A 24022-nucleotide genomic window follows, 5' to 3' on the forward strand; every position below is an offset into this window, starting at 1 on the left:
TTCCATAATTGCATGTGTAAATTTTGTGGTTTTCACAGATCCCTTGAAATCCATCTAGAGATCCCTAATGATGTCACTTAGCAGGTTAAAGAATATCTAATTTAAGGAGAGTAGCATTTTATTTAAATACAATAAGAAAAGCCAGCACTCACTTTTATACTCCCCTTAAGACCTATTGTTTTTCAGTCCTCCAGTTTCTCTTTGTTTTGAGTTTTTTTTTTTTTTTTTTTTTTTGGTTCTCTCTAAAGCTGGGGACATAAAACCATACTATCCAACCTTCTCAGGTTTCCGCTCAAGAGCTAATCAGATGCAAGAGTGGCACAGCATATTTTGGTGCAAACTGAAGACATATTTACCTGTTACCTGCCATTGACACCTGAACACTTGTAGGAAGTGATAAAGGAACAAAAAGATATTCAGAAGGAAAATCAGAATTCTGAGGCAAAGTCTTCAAAATCCACCTGACATTCTCCTGTACTGAATAAAGGAATCTCCTTGTCGTGTTTCATTTTTATCTCTCTTGAGGGAAGGGCTTAGGACCCCCCAGGTTGTTTGGCAAGGATGTCCTGCCCCACCAGAGACCATCTGAAGTCTCTTCCGGCAACCTCACACCCCTTGCTGGCCTTCATGCCAGGTTCCTGTCCCTCCTCTTTCTAGCCTTATGAATCTCCCTCCATGGTGTGGCGTAACCTTGCAGGTATCACTGCTGGGCTTGGCAAGTAGATGCAGCAGATCCAGGAGCCCAGGCACCCGATGAAGCTCACTCTTTTACTCACCGGATGGGAAAAACCAGACTCTGTGGCCTGGATAACCCTATCAAAAGATGGAACCGGTAGGGGAGGGGGTGGCAAGCTAAGTGGGCAAGCTTAACAAATAGTAGCCATGAGCTGCTCCTCATTTTCTGTGTGGAGAAGCAGGACTCCAGTAGCCTGCGCCCCAGCATATCTGGGGCCTGGGTATGTGTGTGTGCACGCACGCCTGGTGATGCAGGGAGCGGGCGCAAACTGTGGCAGGAACCACTTTGAACTCTCCCTCCCTCCCTCCCTCCCTCCCTCCCTCCCTCGGCTTCCTTATTTCCTCCCCCACTTCTCTCCAGGAGTTTCCTGGTCAGGTAGATGAAGAAATAAGCGGGAACTCTCGATGTCCGAGGAGCCACTCTCGTGGTCGCACGGAAATTCTGTGCGGGTGGCCTGCCCCTGCCCCTGCCCCTGCCCCCAGTGGCCGGGGCGCTCGGGGGTCAGATGAGCCGTCCGGGGCACAAATCCTGCAAACCGAGCCCGAGAGCGGGTCGAGCTCTCGCAGGTAGGAAGGCGCAGCCGCCGCCGAGCTAGCAGGGCCTGGGCCGGGGCGGGAGGCGCCGGAGGGGGGCGGCCACCGGCCTGCGCTGACACCTGCGGCCGCTCGCTGGGGCGTCGCGGCCGGGACGCGAGGGAAGGTGTCCGCTGCCACAGCCTCCCGAGCCTCCGCCTCCTCCCGGGGGCCCTCGGGCGTGGGGACGCGAGCGGACGTTTCCTGGAGGGACGTTGGGGGAAGCCCAGGGCCGCGTCCGACCCGACAGGACGTCCTGGGGCGGGGCTGCTACGCACCGCACCTGCAGTCAGCGTTTGCGGGTGTCCGCTCCTCCTCCTCCGTCCACCTGCGGAGGTGAGAGCTGGGTGCGCCTCGGCTCTTCCCAAACGCAGGTGGGCCCCCTTCCCGCAGCCCCTCTCCGCACGCTCTCCTTACTCGAGCTTGCGTGATCTCGGAGCCTGGCCCCGGGGACGCAAGGTCACAGGCACCTAAAAAGCCATTTCTGCGTGGAGCTGGCAGGCCGCCAGGAATCAAAAGGGGCGCTCCTTCGCGCCTGCGGAGCCGGCTTTCTCTCCTGCCATCCTGTCCCCAAGCCCAGGGGTCCCAGAATCTGGAGATGGGGCACATTTCTTTCTCTGAAGCTGTTACCTTTTCTTTGTGCTTAGGGCACTTCTGTCCTCAGAAATACGTAAAATAGGTATCCGACGTCCCCGCCTTTCCCTCCTGGAGACTGACACTTGGAAATGCGCTCTCCGAGCCTCTCTCCCCGCGGGGGAAGCCAAGGAGGGGGAGACCGGAGTCCGAAGTGCAGATGCCTCCAGGAGCTGCTTTTCTCTCGCCCTCCCTGGGCTTGGGAAACGTGCCGGTGCGCATCACGCATCTTGCCCTCTTCCCTTGGGTTGCGCTGTTTCCCCCAAAGGCCTGGCCTTCGTTGCCACAACTGCTCGCCTTTGGGAGGCTCCAGAGCAGACTCCCTGAAGCCCTGGGTGGGTTTCCCTGGTGCTGTGGCCACCCTGGCACTACAGATTATGCTTCTCTTAGCTTTGCTCTGTGCAACCCTCTGGTTACCTGAGGGGACTAGGAACATCGTCTCTTTCTGGTGGGCTTCAGATGCTGGTCAAAGAAAATAACTTTAAGGAATAATTTCAAAAGTATATTTTTAGTAAACTTTTACTGAAATAGAACACGCATAGAAAAGTGCACAAATCTCATGTATACAGCTTGATGAATTTTCATAAAGTCAACATCAACAAGCAATTTTTGAATGTTTATTCCATCTATACATAATCCCTGAGGGGATTACAAATAATATATATTTATTCTCGAGGAAGACATTGGTGAAAAGGATTTCCACCCTCTCCCCAGAACCATGAAATATTTAGACTATTTGTAAACACACCCAAGTTTTATTTGTACAACAAAAATTTCTTGGATCACATATCCCTTTGGACAAAACTCTCCTTGCAAAAGGCTAGAAAACTGTTAGCTTGAACTGAGCTGTTAGATGGTTAGATGGTATTGCCCAATTGACATCTGATTGGGAAACCATAACAACTCATTTGGTACAGCCTGATATCTCTGCCTCCAAAACTCATCCTGCAGTGACACTGCATTTTTATCCAGGTCACACTGTTAATGCGCAACAGAGAGGGAAATATGCTGAGATCGAAGATATTCCAAAGTTTTAACCTTTTTGACACATTTCATAATAGTTTATTTCCAGGCAGCATCTCTGCTATAGAAGCAAGTGGGTATAGTTGACTACTTTTTAGCAGAGGAAGCTTAAAACAGGGATAAGCCAAATATCCGTCATTGTATGCCAATGCCATCCTCTTTGGAAAGGGAGGAATTTCAATATCCATGCCCTGTCTGCCATCCATCCACATGGTAAACATGTTAAGACATAACAATTGGGGTTTTGATTAGAATTCTCTGTCCATTTTTGATGGTCTGATTTGAATGACTTTTTTTGTTTAAGATATTGTATTCTAGAAAGTAGTGAGCCGATAGTTTACATTATAAAGAAAAATTGTTAAAAGTCAGAGCTGTTAGAGATCGGAAAAAACAGAGATGGAAAATGTTTCAGATGTCATCTAGCCTAGTAGTTCTTTGCTCTCAGTAGTTAATGCCTGTCCACTTTGACAGTGATTAGTCATCTTGGCAGAGATTTGTTCATAGGTCAGACTCATACAGACAAATCATAATGAATAGTAACTCGATGCATGCTGATTCACGTAAACAGCCTTTATCCAATCAATCCCTTATGTGTACAGCCTCAATGATTATAAAATAAATGTGAGCTATAACCCCTTCCTTTAAAAAGTTTATCACTAAATAAATAAATAAAACTCAGCGCCAGAGTGACTTTTCACCTACTTTGCTCTTGTAATCATTACCTTTGTGAAGAAAAATAATAGCTAATATTTGCTGAGCACTTTATGCCTGCCATTTTATTTAATTAACTCATTTAATGCTTATAAGAATATTATGAAATAGAAATTGTTATTCTCAGATTAGAAATGAACAAACCAAGGTTTGGAGGTTTAGGCATTTGACCATGGCTTTAGCTAGCAGACATACTATTTCTCTTTCGTGGGGAAAGAGAAAGACCTGTGAGGAACTTGCTCAGTTCTCACATTTACATAGAGGAAACTCAATGAGGAGACCCATCAGAGGTAAGCAACGTCTTTCTCAAGATCAGGACTTTCACTCCTGGGGAAGTTCACATAAAGTTTTCCCTTAAGGTGGGCTATGTAATAAGAATCCCTAAGAGGTAAGCTTCCAGGTCTTGATTTTGTTCTGTCTTCTGAGCCCTGGGAAGAAATCCTGACATTCTCTGTCACTGCATGCTGCAAGGGCAGAGCCGCAGCTGCGTTGGCCTTGGGAAAGCCTCCAGTGCAAGCCTTGTCTAGTCAGAAGCTGTGGCCATGGGGGTCCATCCCTCTGCAAGACCTGCTTATGGCATTTGGAGGTGGAGGCAAACTGGCCTGGTCTGCATTTTGGGTCCCCAACCTACTAGCTCTGTGACCTTGAGAAATTCATATGACCCCTCTAAATTTCAGATTCTCATCTGTAGAACAAGGATTTTTATGACAGTTGTGAGGACCAGACAGCAAATGTATAACAGCAAATGGTAAAAACGAATGGTCCTGGCCAGTTTCAGAGTTCCCTTGTAATTCCATTTCCAATTTATCTATCTTACTCTTTCTCAAAAGTCAGCAGTGATGCTGGGGATTCATTCAAAGTATCTCTCCAGAGCTTCAACTGACACTTAATTGGCAAAGAAGGTTTGATGACTTGATGTGGTTCTGACTCAAGGACCTAGAAGTAAGGACTACTACACCCAGAGGATTAGAAATCTTTTCATTTGCAAAGAACTATTTGGTGTGTTCTGGGCATAGTAATACTATAATCACCACATTTAACAGCTTATAAAGCACATGTCAAGCGTATTCCTTGCCTGTTTAATAACATCTAGGTATCAGCCTTTTAGTGGTATCTACCAGCCTTGAAAATAAGTGAAATCACTTTTAAAACAGTAGTTCTCAAGCTTTAGTGTGCTCAGGATCATCAGGGAACCTTGTGCAATATGTAGATCTCAGGCAGGCAGAGCTGGGAAATCTGCATTTTTCAGCATTGGCTCCAGCCTTGTTCTGAAGCTTATGTTCCTCATCCTTGAGAAAGGATGTTCTAAGAACTTGCTGTCTAGCTACTCTTCCATAATGCTTTCCAGGAAAAACCCAAACAAATGCCCTTCATTTAGCAGTAGCAGTGGAAGAGCAATAGTTAACTGTTGAATTACAATAGATGTCTCCTCCCAATCTAGATGATTTAAGAGCACAGCTTCATTTGGTCCAGCTATATTATATTCTATAAAAACAGCGAGGTTCACAAGTAAGCTTGGGATAGGGACTGATTTCCCTCACTAACTCAGATCACTAGGCTGTGATGGATTTAGTTCTCTAACCAGCAGGTACTTTCTTCTTTGGTATGAGAGATTGGGAGTAAGAAGAAAAAGAAAAGTGAGTAAAAAGAGGTGCTAATAGAAGGTTTGCACTGTTTACAATGTGGGCTAGAAATAAAACTGTCCAAAAAGAACTGAAGCTGAGTTCTTCCATCACACATCTAAAGACTCATATCGGGGTTCTAAACAAGGTATGTCAGGTGTCTTCATTAGAAACTGTGAGTCTCACAAACTCATGGGTGGACCAATGGCCACTTTATTATTTAGACTTCAGCAAAATGAGACAATAACAATGATCCAAAAGCGTTTGGATTAAAAAAAAAAACCCACCTATTATCTTGTGCCTTAAAATAAAATAAAGCCCTACTTTTAAACACAGCATATCAGTGTTGTTTTGAGTTTAAATATTAAGGAATACATTTTGTTAATGATTTAAAACGATACTGGTTGTTTTAGGGGGCTTGGTGAACATTTAATCTGTCCTAACTCTAGGCAGTGTGCTCCTTTAGCCTCAGGATGGACATTAGGTAACTATTTAATGGAGTTTTAATTTTCTTTTGTTATTATTAGTAATTGCTGTAATTCTAGGGGTGCCTGGGTAGCGCAGTTGGTTGAGCTTCTGACCCTTTTTTTGGCTCAGGTCATGATTTCAGAGTCATGAAATAGAGCCCAGTATCTGGCTCCAAGCTCAGCGCAGAGTGTGCTTGAGACTCTCTCTTCCTTTTGCTCGATGGTGGCTTTCTCTCTCTCAAATAAATAAAATAAAATCTTTTAAAAAAAATTGATGTAATTCTGATTATGTTGGAAGCTGGAGGTATATTGTCAGTCCTCCCTTCTTGATGGTGGTATTGCCCTGCCTTGTTTAATCTGAGGTTTTTAGAAAAGGTGGGCTTATGTGTGATTTTTAAATGAAACATGAGGGATCCCTGGGTGGCGCAGCGGTTTGGCGCCTGCCTTTGGCCCAGGGCTCGATCCTGGAGACCAGGGATCGAATCCCACATCAGGCTCCCGGTGCATGGAGACTGCTTCTCCCTCCGCCTGTGTCTCTGCCTCTCTCTCTCTCTCTCTCTCTCTCTCTCTCTCTGTGACTATCATAAATAAAAATAAAAATAAAAAAATAAATGAAACATGATGGGGGCACCTGGGTGGCTCAGTTAGTTAAGCCTCTGTCTCCCTAGGCTCAGGTCGTGATCTCCAGGTCCTGGGATCAAGCTACGTGGAGCTGGGGTACCAGGGTTCCCTGCTGAGTGGGTAGTCTGCTTCTCCCTCTCCCTCTGCTGTCCCCCAGCTTGTGCTCACACACTCACTCTCTGTCCAGTAAATAAATAAAATCTTTTTTAAAAAAGAAGATAGATGTTTAATGATTTCAATTAAAATTAAATCATTTTCAAATGGAAAAGGGGTATGGAAACTGTCCTAATCCTTTCATTCTGCTGATGAGAAAACTGAGGCCCACAGGAATTCAAGGACATGCTCAAAGCCATACAGCTTGTTTCTGTGGTTTGAGGCATTATTGGGCTAAAAGACCTCAGAGGCCTAACTTGGAAAAGATGGCAGGACGCCTTGGCCCTGCTCTCACAGTTTTTCCCCAGATTTTATCCAATTCCAACCTTTGGTAATCTGTGTTCCACAAATGAAGTAGGTTTTCTAAATATTGAAGGTATCTAAAAGTAAAAGTTTTTATAGATAAAGCCCCTAGGACCAATGCCTGTTTAAGTAAAGACCTAAACATTTTACTGGAATGGTGAAGTGTAGTATGGATGCAGGGTAAGAAATCCAGGGCAAGAAAGGCTCCATCCTCCAGCACTCCCCAGGCTACCTGGAGCTCAGGGCTGTGGCCCTCAGCCCCGCCCTGCAGTATTAGCTCGGGACTCCAGAGCAGAGGCTGTGATTTAGTTCAGGGCTCTAGGCAAGTTCCTTTAACCTGGCTGCTCTTCCCCTTCCGTGTTTGTAAACCAGAGAGATGAGGCTGCTATGTCCTGCCTCATCTCTATCAGAGACACTGTGTGAAATTAGCTCCTGTTTGGGAAGGTTTTAAGCACACATTCCACCTCCCTGCTAATATAATTACTAGCACTTTCTTGTAGGAAAGGGCCAACTCCTCACTCCTTTCTTCCTTTAAAAATGGAACAAAGGGTATCCTCTCTTGTGTCCCTGTGGAAAAAAATGTTGTTGGTTTGGTGGCTGGTTTACCTCCTCAGAAGGTCAGTTTGCTGAGATTAAGTATTCCCAGGTGCGCCACAAATAAACAACAATAACAACAAAAATGACCTCTTATGGTGGTTCTTAAGAGAGTTTCTGAGTGGTAATAAGCAGGCTTTTCTTACTGTAAAAATATGGCCCCGGCCTGTCTCCATGCCATCTCTGTCCTCAAAAGTGTTAGGCCTGGGGAGGAAGAGGGAACTGGACTGTTTATTGGGACCATCCTTCTGGGGGTCATCGCCAAGGCTTTCCACAAGAAGCATTGAAAACAATGTTTTGGAAGGAAAAACACCTTTCAACAGCCAAAGAGGCACCTCATAGAGCACACAGTCCTTCGCACAGCCTGTTTCTCACTGTTTGGAAATCCTTTAACAGTTTATGGAAGGCTACCCTTTAAACCAATCCAACAGCTCCTTTTTCCATAACCTGATTTTAGAGGTGTTTCATTATCTCTAATTACTCGGGGTAAATGGTGATTACTCAGTGTTTTAATCATCAGTTTGGGCAGCAGTTACTCTAAACTCGGGGAAGCCCAGACTCCCATGGGTATTTTTGGAAGGTACGGCGACTAGTCGGTGCATGCTTTCTAGTACCTCTGCACGTGGTCCCCAGGTGAGCCCCGGCCGCTTCCCCGAGCTGGAAGCAGCACCGGCCCGGCCGGGGCAACAGCTGCCGACTCCGGCGCAGCCCGGGCTTCCGGGACCGGGCCTGCGAGGCGAGGCGAGGCGAGGCGAGGCGAGGCGAGGCCCGGCGGCTGGATGGGAGGATGTGGGCGGGGCTCCCATCCCAGAAAGGGAGGCGAGCGAGGGCGGAGGGAAGAAGGGAGGGGCTGCCGGGGACGAGGAGGAGGAAGGAAAGAAAGAAAGAGAGCGAGGGAAAGAAGGGGAAGGAGAAGATGCACGAGGGCAGAGGAGGAGGGAGGGAGGGCAGGAGAGCGGAGCCCCGCCCGGAAGCTAGGTGAGTGTGGCCCCGAGCCGAGGGACGCGAGCCTGAGACGCTCTGAGCGCTCGGGGCTGAGTAGCTCGCCGCCCTCCCTGATGGGATTCCCGTCCGCGCCGTCTCGAGCCAGCAGCGCCCCAGCCCTCGGCCCTTGCCCGGGTTCACTGCAGCCGTTCAGAGGTCCCCAGGAGCTGCTGCTGGCGAGCCCGCTGCTGCAGGGACCTATGGTGAGCAAGGCTACCTGGCGAGGGGTGCCAGGCAGAGGGGGCCCCGGGGCGCAGCATCCTTGGTGGGGAGGGACGGCGGGGGGCTCAGCCTTTGGCCACAGCCATAGGTGGCTTATTCTCCCCCCTACGGTGGTGCTAGAGGTAGGGATGCTGGCGCCCAAAGACACTTCCCCACATCTGCTACTGCCTCTACCCGGGCCACTTCCTCGGTCCGGCGGCCCCGGGTGAATTCCACCTTTGGTAGGTTCGGGGCAGAAGAGATGAGAAGAGCCTTAGTTGGGGTCGCTGGGAAAGGCTGTGAGGTCTTGAGCGGAGCGCTTGCGGGGCCCCTGGCGTTTGCGATCCCCGGACGGGAAGGGCCGGGAGAGAAAGGAGTGTGGGCTCCGAGGTCCGGAGAGCGGGAGGGGGCCGAGGGACCGCGAGGTGGAGGAAGGACACCTCACCCGGGCTGGTTCTGCCGCGGGGAGCGCGGTCCTGCCGCCTCCGGAGACCGCGCGCCGCCCGGGGGGCTGCGTCGAGGGGAGTGTCACCCGACCCGGCCCCCAGCCGGCGGGAGCCCCGGGAGCACGCGAACTGCGGTGCACGACGCGCCTTAGGCACGAGCTGCTGTCGTGAACTTGCAGCATCCAAGGAGCCTCTCCCCTAGCATTTCCTGGTGTAGGGTCTGTAAGGAAGCCGGTCGGGATGCCTGGCGCCCCGGGCACGCGTCTTCCAGCGGTGTCGTGGCCCGAGGGGAGTCGCGGGCATACCCGCTGCGCACCCGGGCTCTTGCGGGTCCTTGCAGGCCGGAGCCGACCGGCAAGGGTTCCAGGATTCCCGGGTCCCTCCCCGCGGGAGCTGGGCCCGAGGCCTCAGACGCTTCCTGGGCACGGCTTAGGTGGATGCACTGTGAGGATCGGAGTTTGTGGGCTGAAAGCTTTGTGAAACGTTAAGAACCACCCCCCCCCCCAAAAAAATAGAGATTTGGTAAACTGGGGCCACCTCTGGGCAAACTCCGGCGTCAGAAGACTCTGGTGGGGAAGTAAAGGACAATCGCCACGAGCTGCATCCCTGTCACCACCACCACCACCACCACGAAAAAGTTCTGGAGACGAACGTCCTTTTGGGCTTTCGTCCTTTTTAATTAAAAAAAAAAAAAATGGGGGGGGGGTGGTGGAATTGCGTGATTAGAGACGAATCCTCCGGAATCTGAAATTGAAACACCACCCGCTCCCCGTCCAGCCTCCGTGTGTCTAGCGCCGCGCGCTCCCGCCGGCGGCGGGGAGATTCCCTGGGGCAGAGGCGAGCCGGGTCCCGGGCGCGCCCCTTCCACGCGCCCTTCGCCCCCGCGGGGACTGGCTCCTCTCCGTCTGCGTTTCCCACGTCTACCCCTCCTCCCACGGGGCAGTTTTGGAGTCCGGGCGTCTGAAAAGCCCTCTGCCTGCTCTCCCAGCCCTTTCGCAGTCCGTTCCAGCTGTGGGCGGGAGCGGGAAAGCCGTAGAGCGGCTCCCGGAGCGGCGCGGCTCTCGGGCGGCGCCGACGGTCGCGCAGGGGCGCCCGCGGCCTCCACACCCGGCCGGCGGGGCGGGGAGCCAGGGCTAGGCGCTCGGTCCTCTCCGAGATGCAGCCTTCCTCAAAGGCTTCCCGCGACTGCCCCCAAGAAGAAAACCAGATTTGCGAGGGAGAGAGGCGGGCGGCCTGGGCCCTCCATCTGCGACGAGACCCGGGGCTGGAACTGGAAAGAGCCTCGGGGAAGGGAGGGCGGGTGGCCTTGGGAGCGGGACCCCGGGGCGGGCTGGGGCTGGGGCCGAGGCCGGGGCGCGCGGGGCAGGGTCTTGAGAACCGCACCCCCACCCCCCGCACAGAACGACCCACGCCCGAGCATCTTCCGTTAGAGTCGGGGCATCCCCGTGATTCCTTGAGCTGTGGGTCGGCAAGAGTCTTGGAGAACTATTAGCTGCGACTCTGCAGCTGGTGCAAAGGAGGAAGGGGGTGGGGGAAGGAAGTGGCGGGGGAGGAGTGGTGGTTTCAAAAATAAGACAATCTGGAGAGGGAGAGGGAGAGGGAGAGGGAGAGACGCCGACGCAGAGGTCGAGCGCAGGCCGAACGCTGTTCAGGGTTTTCTCGACTCCTGGGAACGCAGTGGGATTCCCTTTCCGCGCCGGGTCGGGGAGTTGTAAAACCTCGGCGACACGGAGCCCCGAACCCCGTGATGCGCCCTTTCCGCAGCGACGCCCCCCTCTGAGCCCGCCCCTCCGCCTCGAAAGGCTCGAGGGCCGCTTCCTTTGGGGACCTGCTGCGCTCCGAGTGCACCCCGCGGCCCGCGCGGTGGGGGACCCTCTCCGAGATGCAGGCGCGGAAACCGGCCCGGGGGCCGCTCCCTCCCCACTTGCCCACACCGACCTCGGCCTCACACCTCCCCCCCGGCCCGGTGCGTGACGGCTCGTCGGAGCACTCGCGGGCGCTCGCCGGGGCCGGCTGTCGCTGGGAGCAACACTTGGCCTCGCGGGGGCCCCGGGGAGGAGGTGGCGGCGCGCGCGAGCGTGTTGGTCCGTCAGCGCCCTGGGTTGGCGAGGCCGGGCGCTGCCGGGGCGCCCCCGCTCACGGCCCCACCGGAGCGGCGCTCGCGCTGCAGGCGCGGCCCCCGCCGCGCGCCCCGACCCTCCGGCTGCAGGCCGCTGGCGCGACGGCCGCAGGTAGAAGCGAGGCCGGGGGCTGCGGCGAGCGCGGCTCCGAGCTCCTCCCCGACCGCCGGCGGCTCGGGCGGCCCGCGCGGGGGTTGGCCTCTCCCGGCGGGGGCGGGGCCGCGGGAAGGGCGGGCTCCTGCGCGCTCGGGGCGGGGCTTCCGCGTTCACGTGACCCCGAGGGGCTGGAAGAAAAACAGAGCCCGTCTGCGCCAGACTCTCATTATATTCAAATATTCATTTTAGGAGCCATTCCGTAGTGCCATCCAGAGCAACGCACTGCCGCAGCTCCTCTGAGCCTTTCCAGCAAGTCTGTTCAAGATTGGCTGTCAAGAATCATGGACTGTTATTATATGCCTTGTTTTCTGTCAGTGAGTAGACACCTCTTCCTTCCCCCCTCCTGGGATTTCACTCTGCGCTCCCCGCCCCTGCTCGCCCTGGGTCCCTCCCGTCGGACCTTTTTTTTTCTATTTTCCAGAGTTCACACTCCGCTTTCTGGCAGCGCTGTCGCTCTCTCCTCGGCCGGGCAGCCGCGGGGCTCTGAGCGTACCGGTTTTGTTTAAAGTTCTGCTTGCTCCCGCTCGGACTCTCAGATAGTGTGCGTTGCAAGAAAGGGGAGCGAGAGGGGGCTAAAGAGATGAAAGGTCCGCAGCCTGGGGTTGGTTGTACTTTCTGGGCAAACACACACACACACACACACACACACACACACGCGCGCGCGCGCGCGGCTCCCCCGTGCTCGTTCCCAGCTGCTTGTCAAAACTCAGCAGAGGTGTCCGTCTGTCTGTCTGTCTCTCTCTCTCTCTTGGAATAATCATCCCCCACTTCCCGCCCCCCGCTTTCCTGGGAGTGAGAGAGCGGGCCCGATCAGATGCTTTTCGCTGGGCATTTCAAACTCAGCAGCCACGGCAAAATAAGCCACAAACTCGGGCAGCTCCCAGACCGCGTCCTCGGGCGCAGCCTCTGGACCCCGCCGCCCTCGGTCTTCGCCCACCCTCCCGCTCCGCTCCGAACCAGCTGGAAGTTGTGGAAGTTGGCTCTCGGAGGGCGGAGGAAGAAGGGGGGTGGAGGAAGAGGGAGAGAGGCTGAAGGTCTGAAGTGGAGAGCCAGGGCACTGGAGTCTTCCCTCCCCCACCCTGTTTTACCCCCTCAATGTTAACTGTTTATCCTTGAAGAAACCAAGCTGAGATCATGGCTCAGATAGCAGTTGGGACAAAAAAAGATTAACAGGATGGAGGCTATCTGATTTGGGGTTATTTGACTGTAAACAAGTTAGACCAAGTAATTACAGGGCAATTCCTACTTTCAGGCCTTGCATGGCTGCAGCTGGTACTGGTGGGGGTGTGTGAGGGAGAAGACACAAACTTGATCTTTCTGACCTGTTTTACGTCTTGCCCCTCCATCACTAGCCTTATATGCATATGCAGAGACATCTCTATTTCTCTCTAGTTATTGGTGTTTATTTATTCTTTAACCTTCAACCTCCTCCCCCTCCCCAGAGACACCATGATTCCTGGTAACCGAATGCTGATGGTCGTTTTATTATGCCAAGTCCTGCTAGGAGGCTCGAGCCATGCTAGTTTGATACCTGAGACGGGGAAGAAAAAAGTCGCCGAGATTCAGGGCCACGCGGGAGGACGCCGCTCAGGGCAGAGCCATGAGCTCCTGCGGGACTTCGAGGCTACGCTTCTGCAGATGTTCGGGCTGCGCCGCCGCCCGCAGCCTAGCAAGAGCGCCGTCATCCCAGATTACATGCGGGATCTTTACCGGCTCCAGTCTGGGGAGGAGGAGGAGGAAGAGCAGATCCACAGCATCGGTCTGGAGTACCCTGAGCGCCCCGCCAGTAGGGCCAACACCGTGAGGAGCTTCCACCACGAAGGTCAGTCCCTGCGGAGAGTCCAGGTGGGGGAGGGCCAGTAGGGCTGGTTGGTGGGGGGGCAGTGTTAGCCCTGGGGGAGAAGAGTTCAGGTTACATCAAAGCCCCAAATCCTGGCGGCCCCGGGCAAACAGAGCTGCTTACCTCCAAGAGCTGTGGCTGAATTTATTTTTTGGAGACAGAGGGGAAGGGTTCCCGGGAAGGAGAATGACACCACTCAGACGTGGGCTAGCCCTTGTGGTGTGTTTTTGCTATATCAAAGCCTTTTCTGCCAGGTTTTCTGCCCGTTTTTTTTCAAAGCACCTACTGAATTTAATATTACAGCTGTGTGTTTGTCAGGTTTATTCAATAGGGGCCTTGTAATCCGATCTGAATGTTTCCTAGCGGATGTTTCTTTTCCAAAGTAAATCTGAGTTATTAATCCACCAGCATCATTACTGTGTTGGAATTTATTTTCCCCTCTGTAACATGATCAACAAGGCATGCTCTGTGTTTCCAAGATCGCTGGGGAAATGTTTAGTAACATACTCGAAAGTGGAAGAGGAGGGAGAGGGTGGTAGTGTGCATGTTTCCTCCTGCCTCTGCTCTGTTGCCCCCCCCCCCTTTTCTTTATAACCACTTGTAAAGAAAACTGTACACAAAGCCAAGAGAGCTTTAAAAGGGGAGTCTGATGGTGGTGGAGTAAGGAGTTGACACATGGAAATTATTAGACATATAAAGGAGGTTGGGAGATACTTTCTGTCTTTGGTGCTTGCCGAATGCTGGCTAAGCTTTGCAGGTTTGCTAGCTGCCCGTTTATCTGCTCCTTCAAATGAAAAGATAGGCTCATTTCCCCCAAATAGGCTTCCACTATGGAAACAGAATTCACTGCTCATCACCCAAAGCTTCTTGACTGAAGCTGTTTCTTGACTTTCTGATCTCAAAAGTTAATGTGCCTTTTTTTTTTTTTTCTTTTCCCCTTTTCTTTTCTCCTCCACTGCGCCTAGAACATTTGGAGAACATCCCAGGGACCAGCGAAAACTCTGCTTTTCGTTTCCTCTTTAACCTCAGCAGCATCCCAGAGAACGAGGTGATCTCCTCTGCAGAGCTTCGACTCTTCCGGGAGCAGGTGAACCAGGACCCTGACTGGGAGCAGGGCTTCCACCGAATAAACATTTATGAGGTTATGAAGCCCCCGGCAGAAGTGGTGCCTGGGCACCTCATCACAAGACTACTGGACACAAGACTGGTCCACCACAATGTGACACGGTGGGAAACTTTTGATGTGAGCCCTGCGGTCCTTCGCTGGACCCGGGAGAAGCAGCCAAACTACGGGCTGGCCATTGAGGTGACTCACCTCCATCAGACACGGACCCACCAGGGCCAGCACGTCAGGATTAGCCGATCGTTACCTCAAGGGAGTGGGGATTGGGCCCAGCTCCGGCCCCTCCTGGTCACTTTTGGCCACGATGGCCGCGGACATGCCTTGACCCGACGCCAGAGGGCCAAGCGTAGCCCCAAGCATCATGCACAGCGGGCCCGCAAGAAGAATAAGAACTGCCGGCGCCACTCGCTCTATGTGGACTTCAGCGACGTCGGCTGGAATGACTGGATTGTGGCCCCGCCAGGCTACCAGGCCTTCTACTGCCACGGGGATTGCCCCTTTCCACTGGCCGACCACCTCAACTCAACCAACCACGCCATTGTGCAGACCCTGGTCAACTCTGTCAACTCCAGCATCCCCAAAGCCTGTTGTGTCCCCACCGAACTGAGTGCCATCTCCATGCTGTACCTGGATGAGTATGACAAGGTGGTACTGAAAAATTATCAGGAGATGGTAGTAGAGGGATGTGGGTGTCGCTGAGATCAGGCAGCCCTTGGGGACACACATGTTCCCATCCACTCACCCACACACTACACAGACTGCTTCCTTATAGCTGGACTTTTATCTTTAAAAAAAAAAAAAAAAAAGGAAAAAAACCTAAACATTCACCTTGACCTTATTTATGACTTTACGTGCAAATGTTTTGACCATATTGATCATATATTTTGACAAAATATATTTATAACTACATATTAAAAGAAAAAATAAAATGAGTCATTATTTTAAAGGTAAACTGTCCTTTTCTCTTTAATCCTTTTTTCTTCTGCCCCCATCTCTTTTGAATGAGATTTTTTTTTTTTCCTGTTGAGGAGGGGCTGGGGACAGGATGGAAGTCAGAGGGTGGTAACTGGAGGTGGTTAAGTTGGAGGGGCAGGAAGTAAACTGATGGTAGAGAGATGGTAATTGCCAGGATGAATTGTTTTCCATTTCTATTTAATGTTAACAAGGACGCAGCATCCTCTCCCATCTGGATGACACATGCCTTGGAGAAACAGTGGGATGAAAGGAGTAGGCCAGATTAAAGACCCGGTTTTGGGCTCCTTGTACATCTTCTGTTTTTGCTCACCTGTTAGAGGTGTGTCCCAGCTGAGCCTGATGGATAGAGTCTCAGCTCTAGGGAATAATTCCCACTGCAGCTTTTATGATACCCTAAAGGGTCTCCAGTTTTTACAGGCATGAATGTTGTATTTTCAAACCAAAACTAATTTGCACATGTGTGTTTGTGTGTATGTGTGTTTTAACAGGGTGGGTGGGGATGATGTGGATTTTATTCAGCAGAACAAATAACACACCTCACATTTGAAAAAACTTTGGTGGCCACCGTTTTAATATACCAAGTGGTGGAATTATTTGCCAATGTTTCTCGACTCTATCCCCTGTCTCCTATTCCCCACATGAAGGCCTTCATGGAGTTCAAAATCCTAACAGATTGGGCTGGGTGGCAATGGGATCAGACACTGAAGGATCAACATTTCTAAGTAGGCACCGTGAAAGCATTGTCCTCTATGCAGTCTCAAGTCAAATGCCAGCTCCCCTTCCCTAGAGCTGGGCAGAAAGTAATAGATAGCCAGTGGATGTGCTGTTCTGAGCCAGGGTTTCTTCAAGGAGAAAACTCAAATTTTGGCCAAAAAGGAAAATGCTAATGAGTGGAATATCCTCAGTTAGGGGCTGCCAGTAAGGCAGAGAACTGGCTTTCAGGAATGATGTGGATCTAGAAGCTAAGGGCACCAGAGGAAGAGACCTTTGCTTTTCCTTACTGGCCATTAGCAACTAAATTAAGCCTTGGAATGTTAGCCTGCTTAGGTTCATTTCTTACCATGTGTACTTTTTCCTACCTAGGCATGGGTAGGCTTGAGGCAAATGCTGCATCTTTGTAAAGTCTGTGTGAGGTGGGCTGATAGGAGTGCACTTCTCCTTCCACGAAGGTGTAGGTACCAGTGGGAGTGTGTGTGTGTGTGTGTGTGTGTGTGTGCACCCCCTTCATTCATGTACACAGCTCTTCCATGTGCTCTTGGGGGTGGGGTAGGTGAAGCAGGATTCATTTTTGTTTTTAATTACTGAAGTCCTACAATCCTCCAAAAGGAGCAGCTTAGTGGAAACCAATAAAAATAGAAGTGGAGCGGTTGCCAAAGCCCCAGCTCCCCGGAGAGCGCAGGTGGAGAGAGGAGATCAGAGCCCCAGGCAAAGGCAGCAAGACTCCACAGTTCCTCCAAAACTCCCTGCAAAGAGGGATAATTCTCCCTCTCTCCTAGCCCCCCAGGTCGCTGCCCCTTTGATTAATGGTATGGAGGTCGAATAAATCATTTAGGGGAAGCCCATTACGGGTTCCCCTCAGGCGGCCTCGATTTGTTTTGCCCGATTTCCAGCAACTTTCTGAAATGTCCGTGTTATTGGAAAGGAACCCGCAGATCTGTAGCCACTTGGACAAATTATCAGAGGGCGAATCCTCAGCCTGGTGGCCGCCGCCGGGCTCAGGTCACTTTCTAGCAACCACCCTGCCCACCCCCCCACCCCCCAGCCACCACCACCCCCTCCTTCTACTGGCTTATTTTCAGGAATGGATAATGTTGTTTATTTGTTCAGCCAAATATTTGGTCTGGGGAATTTACCGTGAAATTCTGTGAATTGCATATACCTAGTTAACAAAATAGTCCTAATGCCACAAATGCTAGCATGAAAAACAACGAGCTATGGCCAGCTTTAACTCTTTGAATTCTGCGTGAGGGCGCAGTCCGAGGCCCGGGGAGACGAGGACCTGAGCGGGTGTGGAGGTGGTCGAATTTAGGCTTCAGCGTTGTATTTGGGACTCAGGCTCCACCGAGGGCGTCGGGGCTGCAGCTGCAGGCGGAGGCGCCGCACCGCAGTGGGGTCAAGCCCCCCCCCCCGCCCCCATCTCTCCTTCCCTCTAGAGAAATGTTCCCTTTGCTTAAAGCAAGCCGGGGAGGGAGACTCGCTCTCGAGGAGTTCAGCAAAGTCGTAACCACATCAGAGGAGCTGCCGGGTCGATCCCTGCCCCGCCTTCACACTGGAGCCGGCTTCCAGGAGCTTCGGAAAAACGAGGGGAAGGAGCGGGGCCCGGAACAGCACACGCTCCCGGCGTCGCGGCGTCGCTGCACGGCGCGCCCGGAACCTGCCGGGACCTGCGGGCTCGGCTTTCGGTCCCGACCGCGCTCCGTCCCGCAGCCCGTTGCCGCCGGGCAGCGCCGCCCCGAGAGGGCCCGGGCGGCCGCGGCGCGGGCGGACCGCGGGCATCGCCGGCCTCGGACCGACGTCAGGCCCCGGCCGCCAGGCCCCGCCCCGCGCCTGCTCCCGGAGCTCCCCGGCGGCCGCGGCGGCGGCGGAGGGGGCGCCAGGGGGCGTCCTGCCCGCCCGGGAGCAGACGCGGGCCGCGCCGCGTGCGCCGCGCTCCCCGCCCCCCGCCCCCTCGCCGCGCCGCCGGCTCCGGGTCCCCGGCCCCGCGCGGACCACCCGTCGGGCTCGGCTCGGCGCCCTGGGCCCCGGGCCCCGGGGAACCTCCGCGGACGCACATGGAGCCGGTTAGCGCGCGCGAGGCCGCAGGGCGGGGGCCCCGCACCTTCCGCGCGAAACCGGGTCACGCGGCCGAGCCGAGCGGCGGCGCCGGCGCCGGGGCAGTAGCTCACCTGGGCGGAGGCGCCAGGAAGGGTGCGGGTCTTCAGGCGTCGGCCGAGGGGGCGGAAAGCAGACACCGGGGCGCGGGGCTCTGCCTGCGCGGAGCTTACAGTGGGTCCGCACCTCGCACTGACAGACCGAGAGCACGGGGGGGGGGGAGGCCGGACCCACTGACAGGGCGTCCGACGTCAGGCCTGCCCCGGGGGAGGCGCTCGACCCGGGGTCTCCACGCCCTCCCGGTTGCGGGGAAGGGGGACAGAAGAGGCCAAGGGCGGGATGCCCGGGCGGCTCCGCGGTTGAGCGTCGTCTCCGGCTCAGGGCGTGATCCTGGAGACCCAGGATCGAGTCCCACGTCGGGCTCCCTGCAGGGAGCTGCTTCTCCCTCTGCCTGTGTCTCTGCCTCTCTCTTTCTCTCTCTCTCTGTGTGACTCTCATGAATAAATAAATAAGAAGAAAAGAAGAAGAAGAAGAAAGAAAGAAGAAGAAGAAGAAGAAGAAGAAGAAGAAGAAGAAGAAGAAGAAGAAGAAGAAGAAGAAAAGAAGGAGAAGAGGCCAAGGGTGTGCAGGAATGGGTTGACTGATTTCTTTCGGAAGCCAAGCCCATGGTGTTTGACAGCACTTTGGTTGACGTCCCCTAGGCCTTTGGGCCTCCCGGGGACACACAGTGCCCACGCGGACCCTCACCCACCACCCAAAGGCCAGAACTCAACTTGGGGATCCCAGAGATGAATCAAGGAGAGTAGAGCTTGAAGCCCAAGTCTCCAAGCTCTTTGTGCTCGGTGATACTTTTGCTCCAACAAGCAGCAAATTGTATAGAATGTACAGACATTCTCTTTTTTAAGTGAAAAGAATAATGCAAAAGCAACGTTACCTGAGAAATCAGAAAGTTATTCGTATTCCCTGGAGGACTTCAGGAGAACTGGTGGATTGCCAAAGTAGAATTGATGCAGAAATATTCAGGCCTATTATTTCAGCTAGACTAGCACAATTCTGAAAACTGGAAATACGTCCAGAGTGGTTAGAAGTGTGGCCCTGGTGGCTCCATTTCCCCATGTTTTCAGCACTTAATGTCAGAATAAATACACACCTCAAAACTGTAGTGGTCACCAATGAAGCAACGTGGCTAGTTTTAGGAAAAATTGTCAGTTGCTCTAATATTTTTAAAGAACTGGAAAATTTGAAAAATACAAAAACCCAAGGCTATGCAACATTTAGTCAATCCTAGAAAAAGAAATCAGAGTATTTGCTCACTGACGAAGCCATTCGGAATTAGAATTCATAAATCAGTGTACCCAAGCCATCAACTGAATCAAGTTCCAATTGTCTCTGCTTTTTCTGTCTTTTCAAAATAGTCTCTTAAAACCTGGAGTGAAAATATAAATGCTGTTATGTTGTTCAGAACAAACTATTCAGAAAATATGGTCTTACAGGATTCATTCCTATAGAAATGTTTACTTCAAAAATGTGAAATCTGAGGAAAAGAAGACAGGATGGAACAATAATTTGCTGAGTTATGTTTCTAATGAGAATTCTTAAGCCCAGGTTTCAGTTGATTTTGCCACAGTTTCTGAAGAAAAGATCTCATTGATCTCTCTTGACCTTTTATAACTTGCTAATAGAAATACTTAAAAATGACAAGGCTCCCCACCCCCATGGTAAGTCTTTGAATCCCCTTGCCTGGGTGCAAATAGATTTTGGTTTTGCATAGTTTTGTTGTCATTACTTTAGCACTCTGTTTTTTTCAGTTTTATTAACTGAATCCATGGCCAGCAGATAATTTTCCTCAAGACCAAAAGCATAGTGATTGAAAGTTGAAAATACTGGATTCTGTTCTTTACTCTTGAAATTGTTTCTCTGTCTCTCCGGTACCAGCAACTGACTCCATCCTGCACATATTTGCCCATAATTCAGTTGAGAAAATGTATAACTTTGTTCATCGTCAGCTTTATGCTGATTTAATTTTTAATCTTGGTCAGTTGGTGTTCAAGGCAGTCTTTATTAAGGTAGGACCCAGGGGAAGAATCCGAAGATATGTACATTATGAGAGAGGGTACGGGGGGAAGAGAGAGAGAGAGGGAGAGGGAGAGAGATTTCTAATTGAATTCAATTTGGCTTAGACTTACATTGATTATTCTGAAAAATAATGTAGTACTGTTTTTCAAGGATGACAACAGGTATGCTTTAGGATATACCCAACATCCCTTGAATTCACCTAGGATTCCAAAGTAGAAAAAGCTGTATATTTCGAGAACTGACATAATTATCAACTCTTTATAATTTGTCAGTAAGAACGACATAAGTCAAAGCATTCACTTCACCTCCAGAAAGTTCAGACTCATGTATTCAAGATCTCGTTCTAGCTGCTTAAATGCAACTTTGTCTTTCTTTCTTCTATTGTTTCCAGTCTGTACTTAAATATTTTAAAGATATTTATAAGAAAACAAATTTGCTTGGAGCCCTTATCATCCTAAAACAACTATCTACATTTTTCTGTGTTGCTTTTCAGCTTTTGTTCATAAATTCGCACATTTTTATACAGCTTTTATTTTTCCTTACTTTTTGCTTGATTTCTGAAAATTTAATAACTGTAACATATTTAAGATCTCAAATGTGTGGTTTATATACATGTTAGTGTGGATCGCCATCCCTCCTTTGTGAAAGTAAGCTGAGTATAAAACTTGCATAGTTATCCTCAGGTAATTTTAAGTAGCCTGGCTATTACTTCCAAATTTCATTAAGATTCTTACTGATTTCTTTAAGTCTCAAATGTTGTGTACCAAACTGATTTCTTTAAGTCTCCAATTCAGTACCAAACAGAATGCTCCTTGGGTTGCCTGACATCTAGAGCTCAATTTTATGCAGGAGGACTTGTATCCACCTGATTTAGCCATCTTGGGAACACGTTCCTTCTCTGGAGAAAGTCACTTGTGACCCAGAGAAGGAAAGGCACGCTGAAAGCTGTCTCGTACACTCAGACGTCATTGGTTGAGCAATTTCCTACTGGACTCAACGTATGCCCCTCATTTTCTGGCCCTGACTTACTGCACTGGTTTTCTTGGGAACTGAGGGCGATGGGACAGGGAAGCAGAATTATCTAAATACAGTAATTACCAAATTGAAACCTACTGAGTTAGGTTACTAGGCTCAGAACCGACCTTGACACTTGCAGCCTTCAGATTCCAGTTGGTTGGGGTCAAACACAAATGTCGAGTTGCTGAGTGATTTCCACATGCTTCTTTTGTGTACCTTAACTAGGGCAGACAAAAGATGTTTTTCCAATGGGACTCATTCTTTAGGAGGCCTGACCCTTGAAGGAGCAAACTAATCTCAGGTGATCTTGAGGTTTTAGGGCACTAAGAGAGCTTTTAGAGCATGGCGAAGTAATTTGTTCAATGGTACCTTAAAAGAGTTAATTTATCTCCAAAAGGTGAGCTCCTTTACTCTCGTGAGTCCTTCACTTCCTCTGAGATCAGACTCATAATTTGCATAGCAAAGCATTCCATTTCATTGGGAAGGAGGGGGTGGGGACCGTTAACAGGGAGAGCAGCTTTCCCACAGTCTTTCACAACCCAGGTCTGTGCTAAGTGAGTTTGATCAATCTTTCCCCTCCCCTAAACTCCAAAAGTTCAGACTCCTTTGCTCATTATCTATCTTGAGATTGAACAGTTTTTCCGGATGGAAGAGCTGTAGGATTTAGCATATAGTTGAGAGGACAGGCCTGCTAGCATCATTGTTGTTTGGTTTGGCCAGTTATTGTAGACTTGCAGGTGACACTTCAGGAAAACAAATAAAACCCACTCACATCCCTCCTCCTCTTCTTTGCAGACATCGAATTTTATTTTTTAATTAAAAAAAAAACTCAGGTAAATCAAGGAGGATGTTTATCACATATGGATGACACTCTGGGAATTATACAAATTTATCTTTTTTTAATTTTTTAAATTTTTTTAAATTTTATTTATTTATGATAGGCACACACAGTGAGAGAGAGAGAGAGGCAGAGACACAGGCAAAGGGAGAAGCAGGCTCCATGCACCGGGAGCCCGACGTGGGATTCGATCCCGGGTCTCCAGGATCGCGCCCGGGGCCAAAGGCAGGCACCAAACCGCTGCGCCACCCAGGGATCCCATACAAATTTATCTTGATATTATGTTTGCCACTTGGCTATCCTACTCATCTACTCAAGGTCATACAGGCAATTAAATCATAGTCTCTGAGGGCCTACACTATATGTAGGTTATTGTTCATTTGGTTGTTACTTAATGATTCTCCAGAAGTCTCTCATAATTTATTTTAGCCAAATATCCCCTACCTTGGAGACCCACCACCATGAGTATAGGGGACTTTTCAGCATTCTAGAAGATTGAACACTCTGAAGTTCAAATCAGCGCAAGACCCACCAGTGCTTCCTTTAATGTGTCTATTATTTCCAAATTGGTAGATTAGTCACAGGGATCTGAGGGGAGAAACCAGGCTTTTCACAAGCTCTGTCAATAAGAAGGGGCAATCACAAAAAATATAAAAGATTTGCTGCTAGAAGCCAAACTGTGATTTTGAGTTGAAACTATTACAATTTGAGCATTTGCAGGAGAATCTAAATCTTGCCATAGCTCCTTAAGACCAATGACGTTGTATGACAAGTCATGGTGACTTTAAGAACAGTAAATTTAGAGAAATACTAGAGGAAGAGAATGACAAACAGGACAAAGTGATCTGTGGTCTTTTCTGCAGGGTTCCACCCACTGACAGAGTTTATAGGCTTCTCTAAGAGCAGCATGGCTCTGAGGAGGGGAATATAACTAGGTGGAGGAGAGTTAAGAAGGGGCTTCTATTCTCCCCAGAGTAGGGACTGTGAAAAGGTAGTCAGGTTGTGCATACATAATAAAACGTAAATACCCAGGATTTTAAACAGAAAAGTGTGTGTCTTCTAAAATAAACATGGATAGAATTGATTGCATCCCTGTGTTGTAACGCTAGGACACTGTTGTTTTGTTTGTTTCTTAAAATGCATAGATGTGTGAATAGATAGAAGTCTGGCATCAGTGGGAAAATTATGTTATGATGAACACGAAAATGCCCCCTAAGTTAACTTAATGCAACGCTAAAGTCTCCTTGAACATATTGTAAGGCACTTGAAAGATATTCAGGATGGGGAAGATTATTCCCTCGAGTTTTAGGGCAATAGTAGTAGACTGGCTTTAGCAGACGTAAAAATATTATAAATGACAATTATAAGAAGCTCTTGTTATTAGGTCATCAACAGAAAAAGGAATCAGAGAAATAAGCAGGTAGCTCAGAAATAGATTTAAGATATTGTTAGAGCTAGACACCTGACACATTAGAAGCAGTATAGGTGTAGGTACAGGAGTTACTGAGAAATGCCACTTGGTTAAATGCATATCATGCAAAAATGACTTAATAGAGATGCGTAAATCAGACCAATCTTTAGAAACATATTGAATATAATATGTCTATACATATTAAAGAGCTAATCATGTTTTTAAGTATAGGAAAATTGAATTGCCTCTTATCCAACCTGTTAAAGAAACACACATTCAGCTTATTTAAGAAATTGAGGGTATCATTAAAGACAAAGAAACTAGGTTTGATATGCAGAGGTTTTAAGAAAGTTTGTAACAATGAGGCGCCAGGAATCCCTGGGTGGTTTAGCCCCTGCCTTCAGCCCGGGTGTGATCCTGGAGTCCCAGGATCAAGTCCCGAGTTGGGCTCCCTGCATGGGGCCTGCTTCTTTCTCTGCCTGTGTCGCTCTCATTCTCTCTCTCTCTCTCTCTCTCTCTGTGTGTCTCTCTCATGAATAAATAAATAAATAAATAAATAAATAAATAAATAAATAAATAAAATATTAAA

The 24022-nt window shown here is 50.2% G+C and overlaps 1 protein-coding gene across 4 annotated transcripts; it reads left to right on the plus strand.

Annotated features, from left to right (window-relative positions):
• The first annotated feature begins 1152 nt into the window (after positions 1-1152).
• Positions 1153-15251, plus strand: BMP4 (bone morphogenetic protein 4). Of its 4 annotated transcripts, none has more exons than XM_041760061.1 (4): positions 1153-1302; positions 11532-11656; positions 12838-13164; positions 14148-15251. In XM_041760061.1, the coding sequence occupies exons 3-4, from the start codon at positions 12981-12983 to the stop codon at positions 15002-15004; spliced, it is 1041 nt and encodes a 346-aa protein (XP_041615995.1). In that variant the 5' UTR covers positions 1153-1302; positions 11532-11656; positions 12838-12980; the 3' UTR covers positions 15005-15251. The 4 variants fall into 4 exon arrangements, with proteins under 4 accessions (XP_041615995.1, XP_041615992.1, XP_041615993.1 ...); XM_041760058.1 differs by lacking the exon at positions 1153-1302 and adding an exon at positions 8318-8413; XM_041760059.1 differs by lacking the exon at positions 1153-1302 and adding an exon at positions 8333-8622 and having other exon boundaries at positions 12785-13164.
• The last annotated feature ends 8771 nt before the right edge of the window (positions 15252-24022 follow it).

This window comes from Vulpes lagopus, chromosome 6 (genome assembly GCF_018345385.1).
Source record: "Vulpes lagopus strain Blue_001 chromosome 6, ASM1834538v1, whole genome shotgun sequence".
NCBI classification, from domain to species: Eukaryota; Metazoa; Chordata; class Mammalia; order Carnivora; family Canidae; genus Vulpes; species Vulpes lagopus.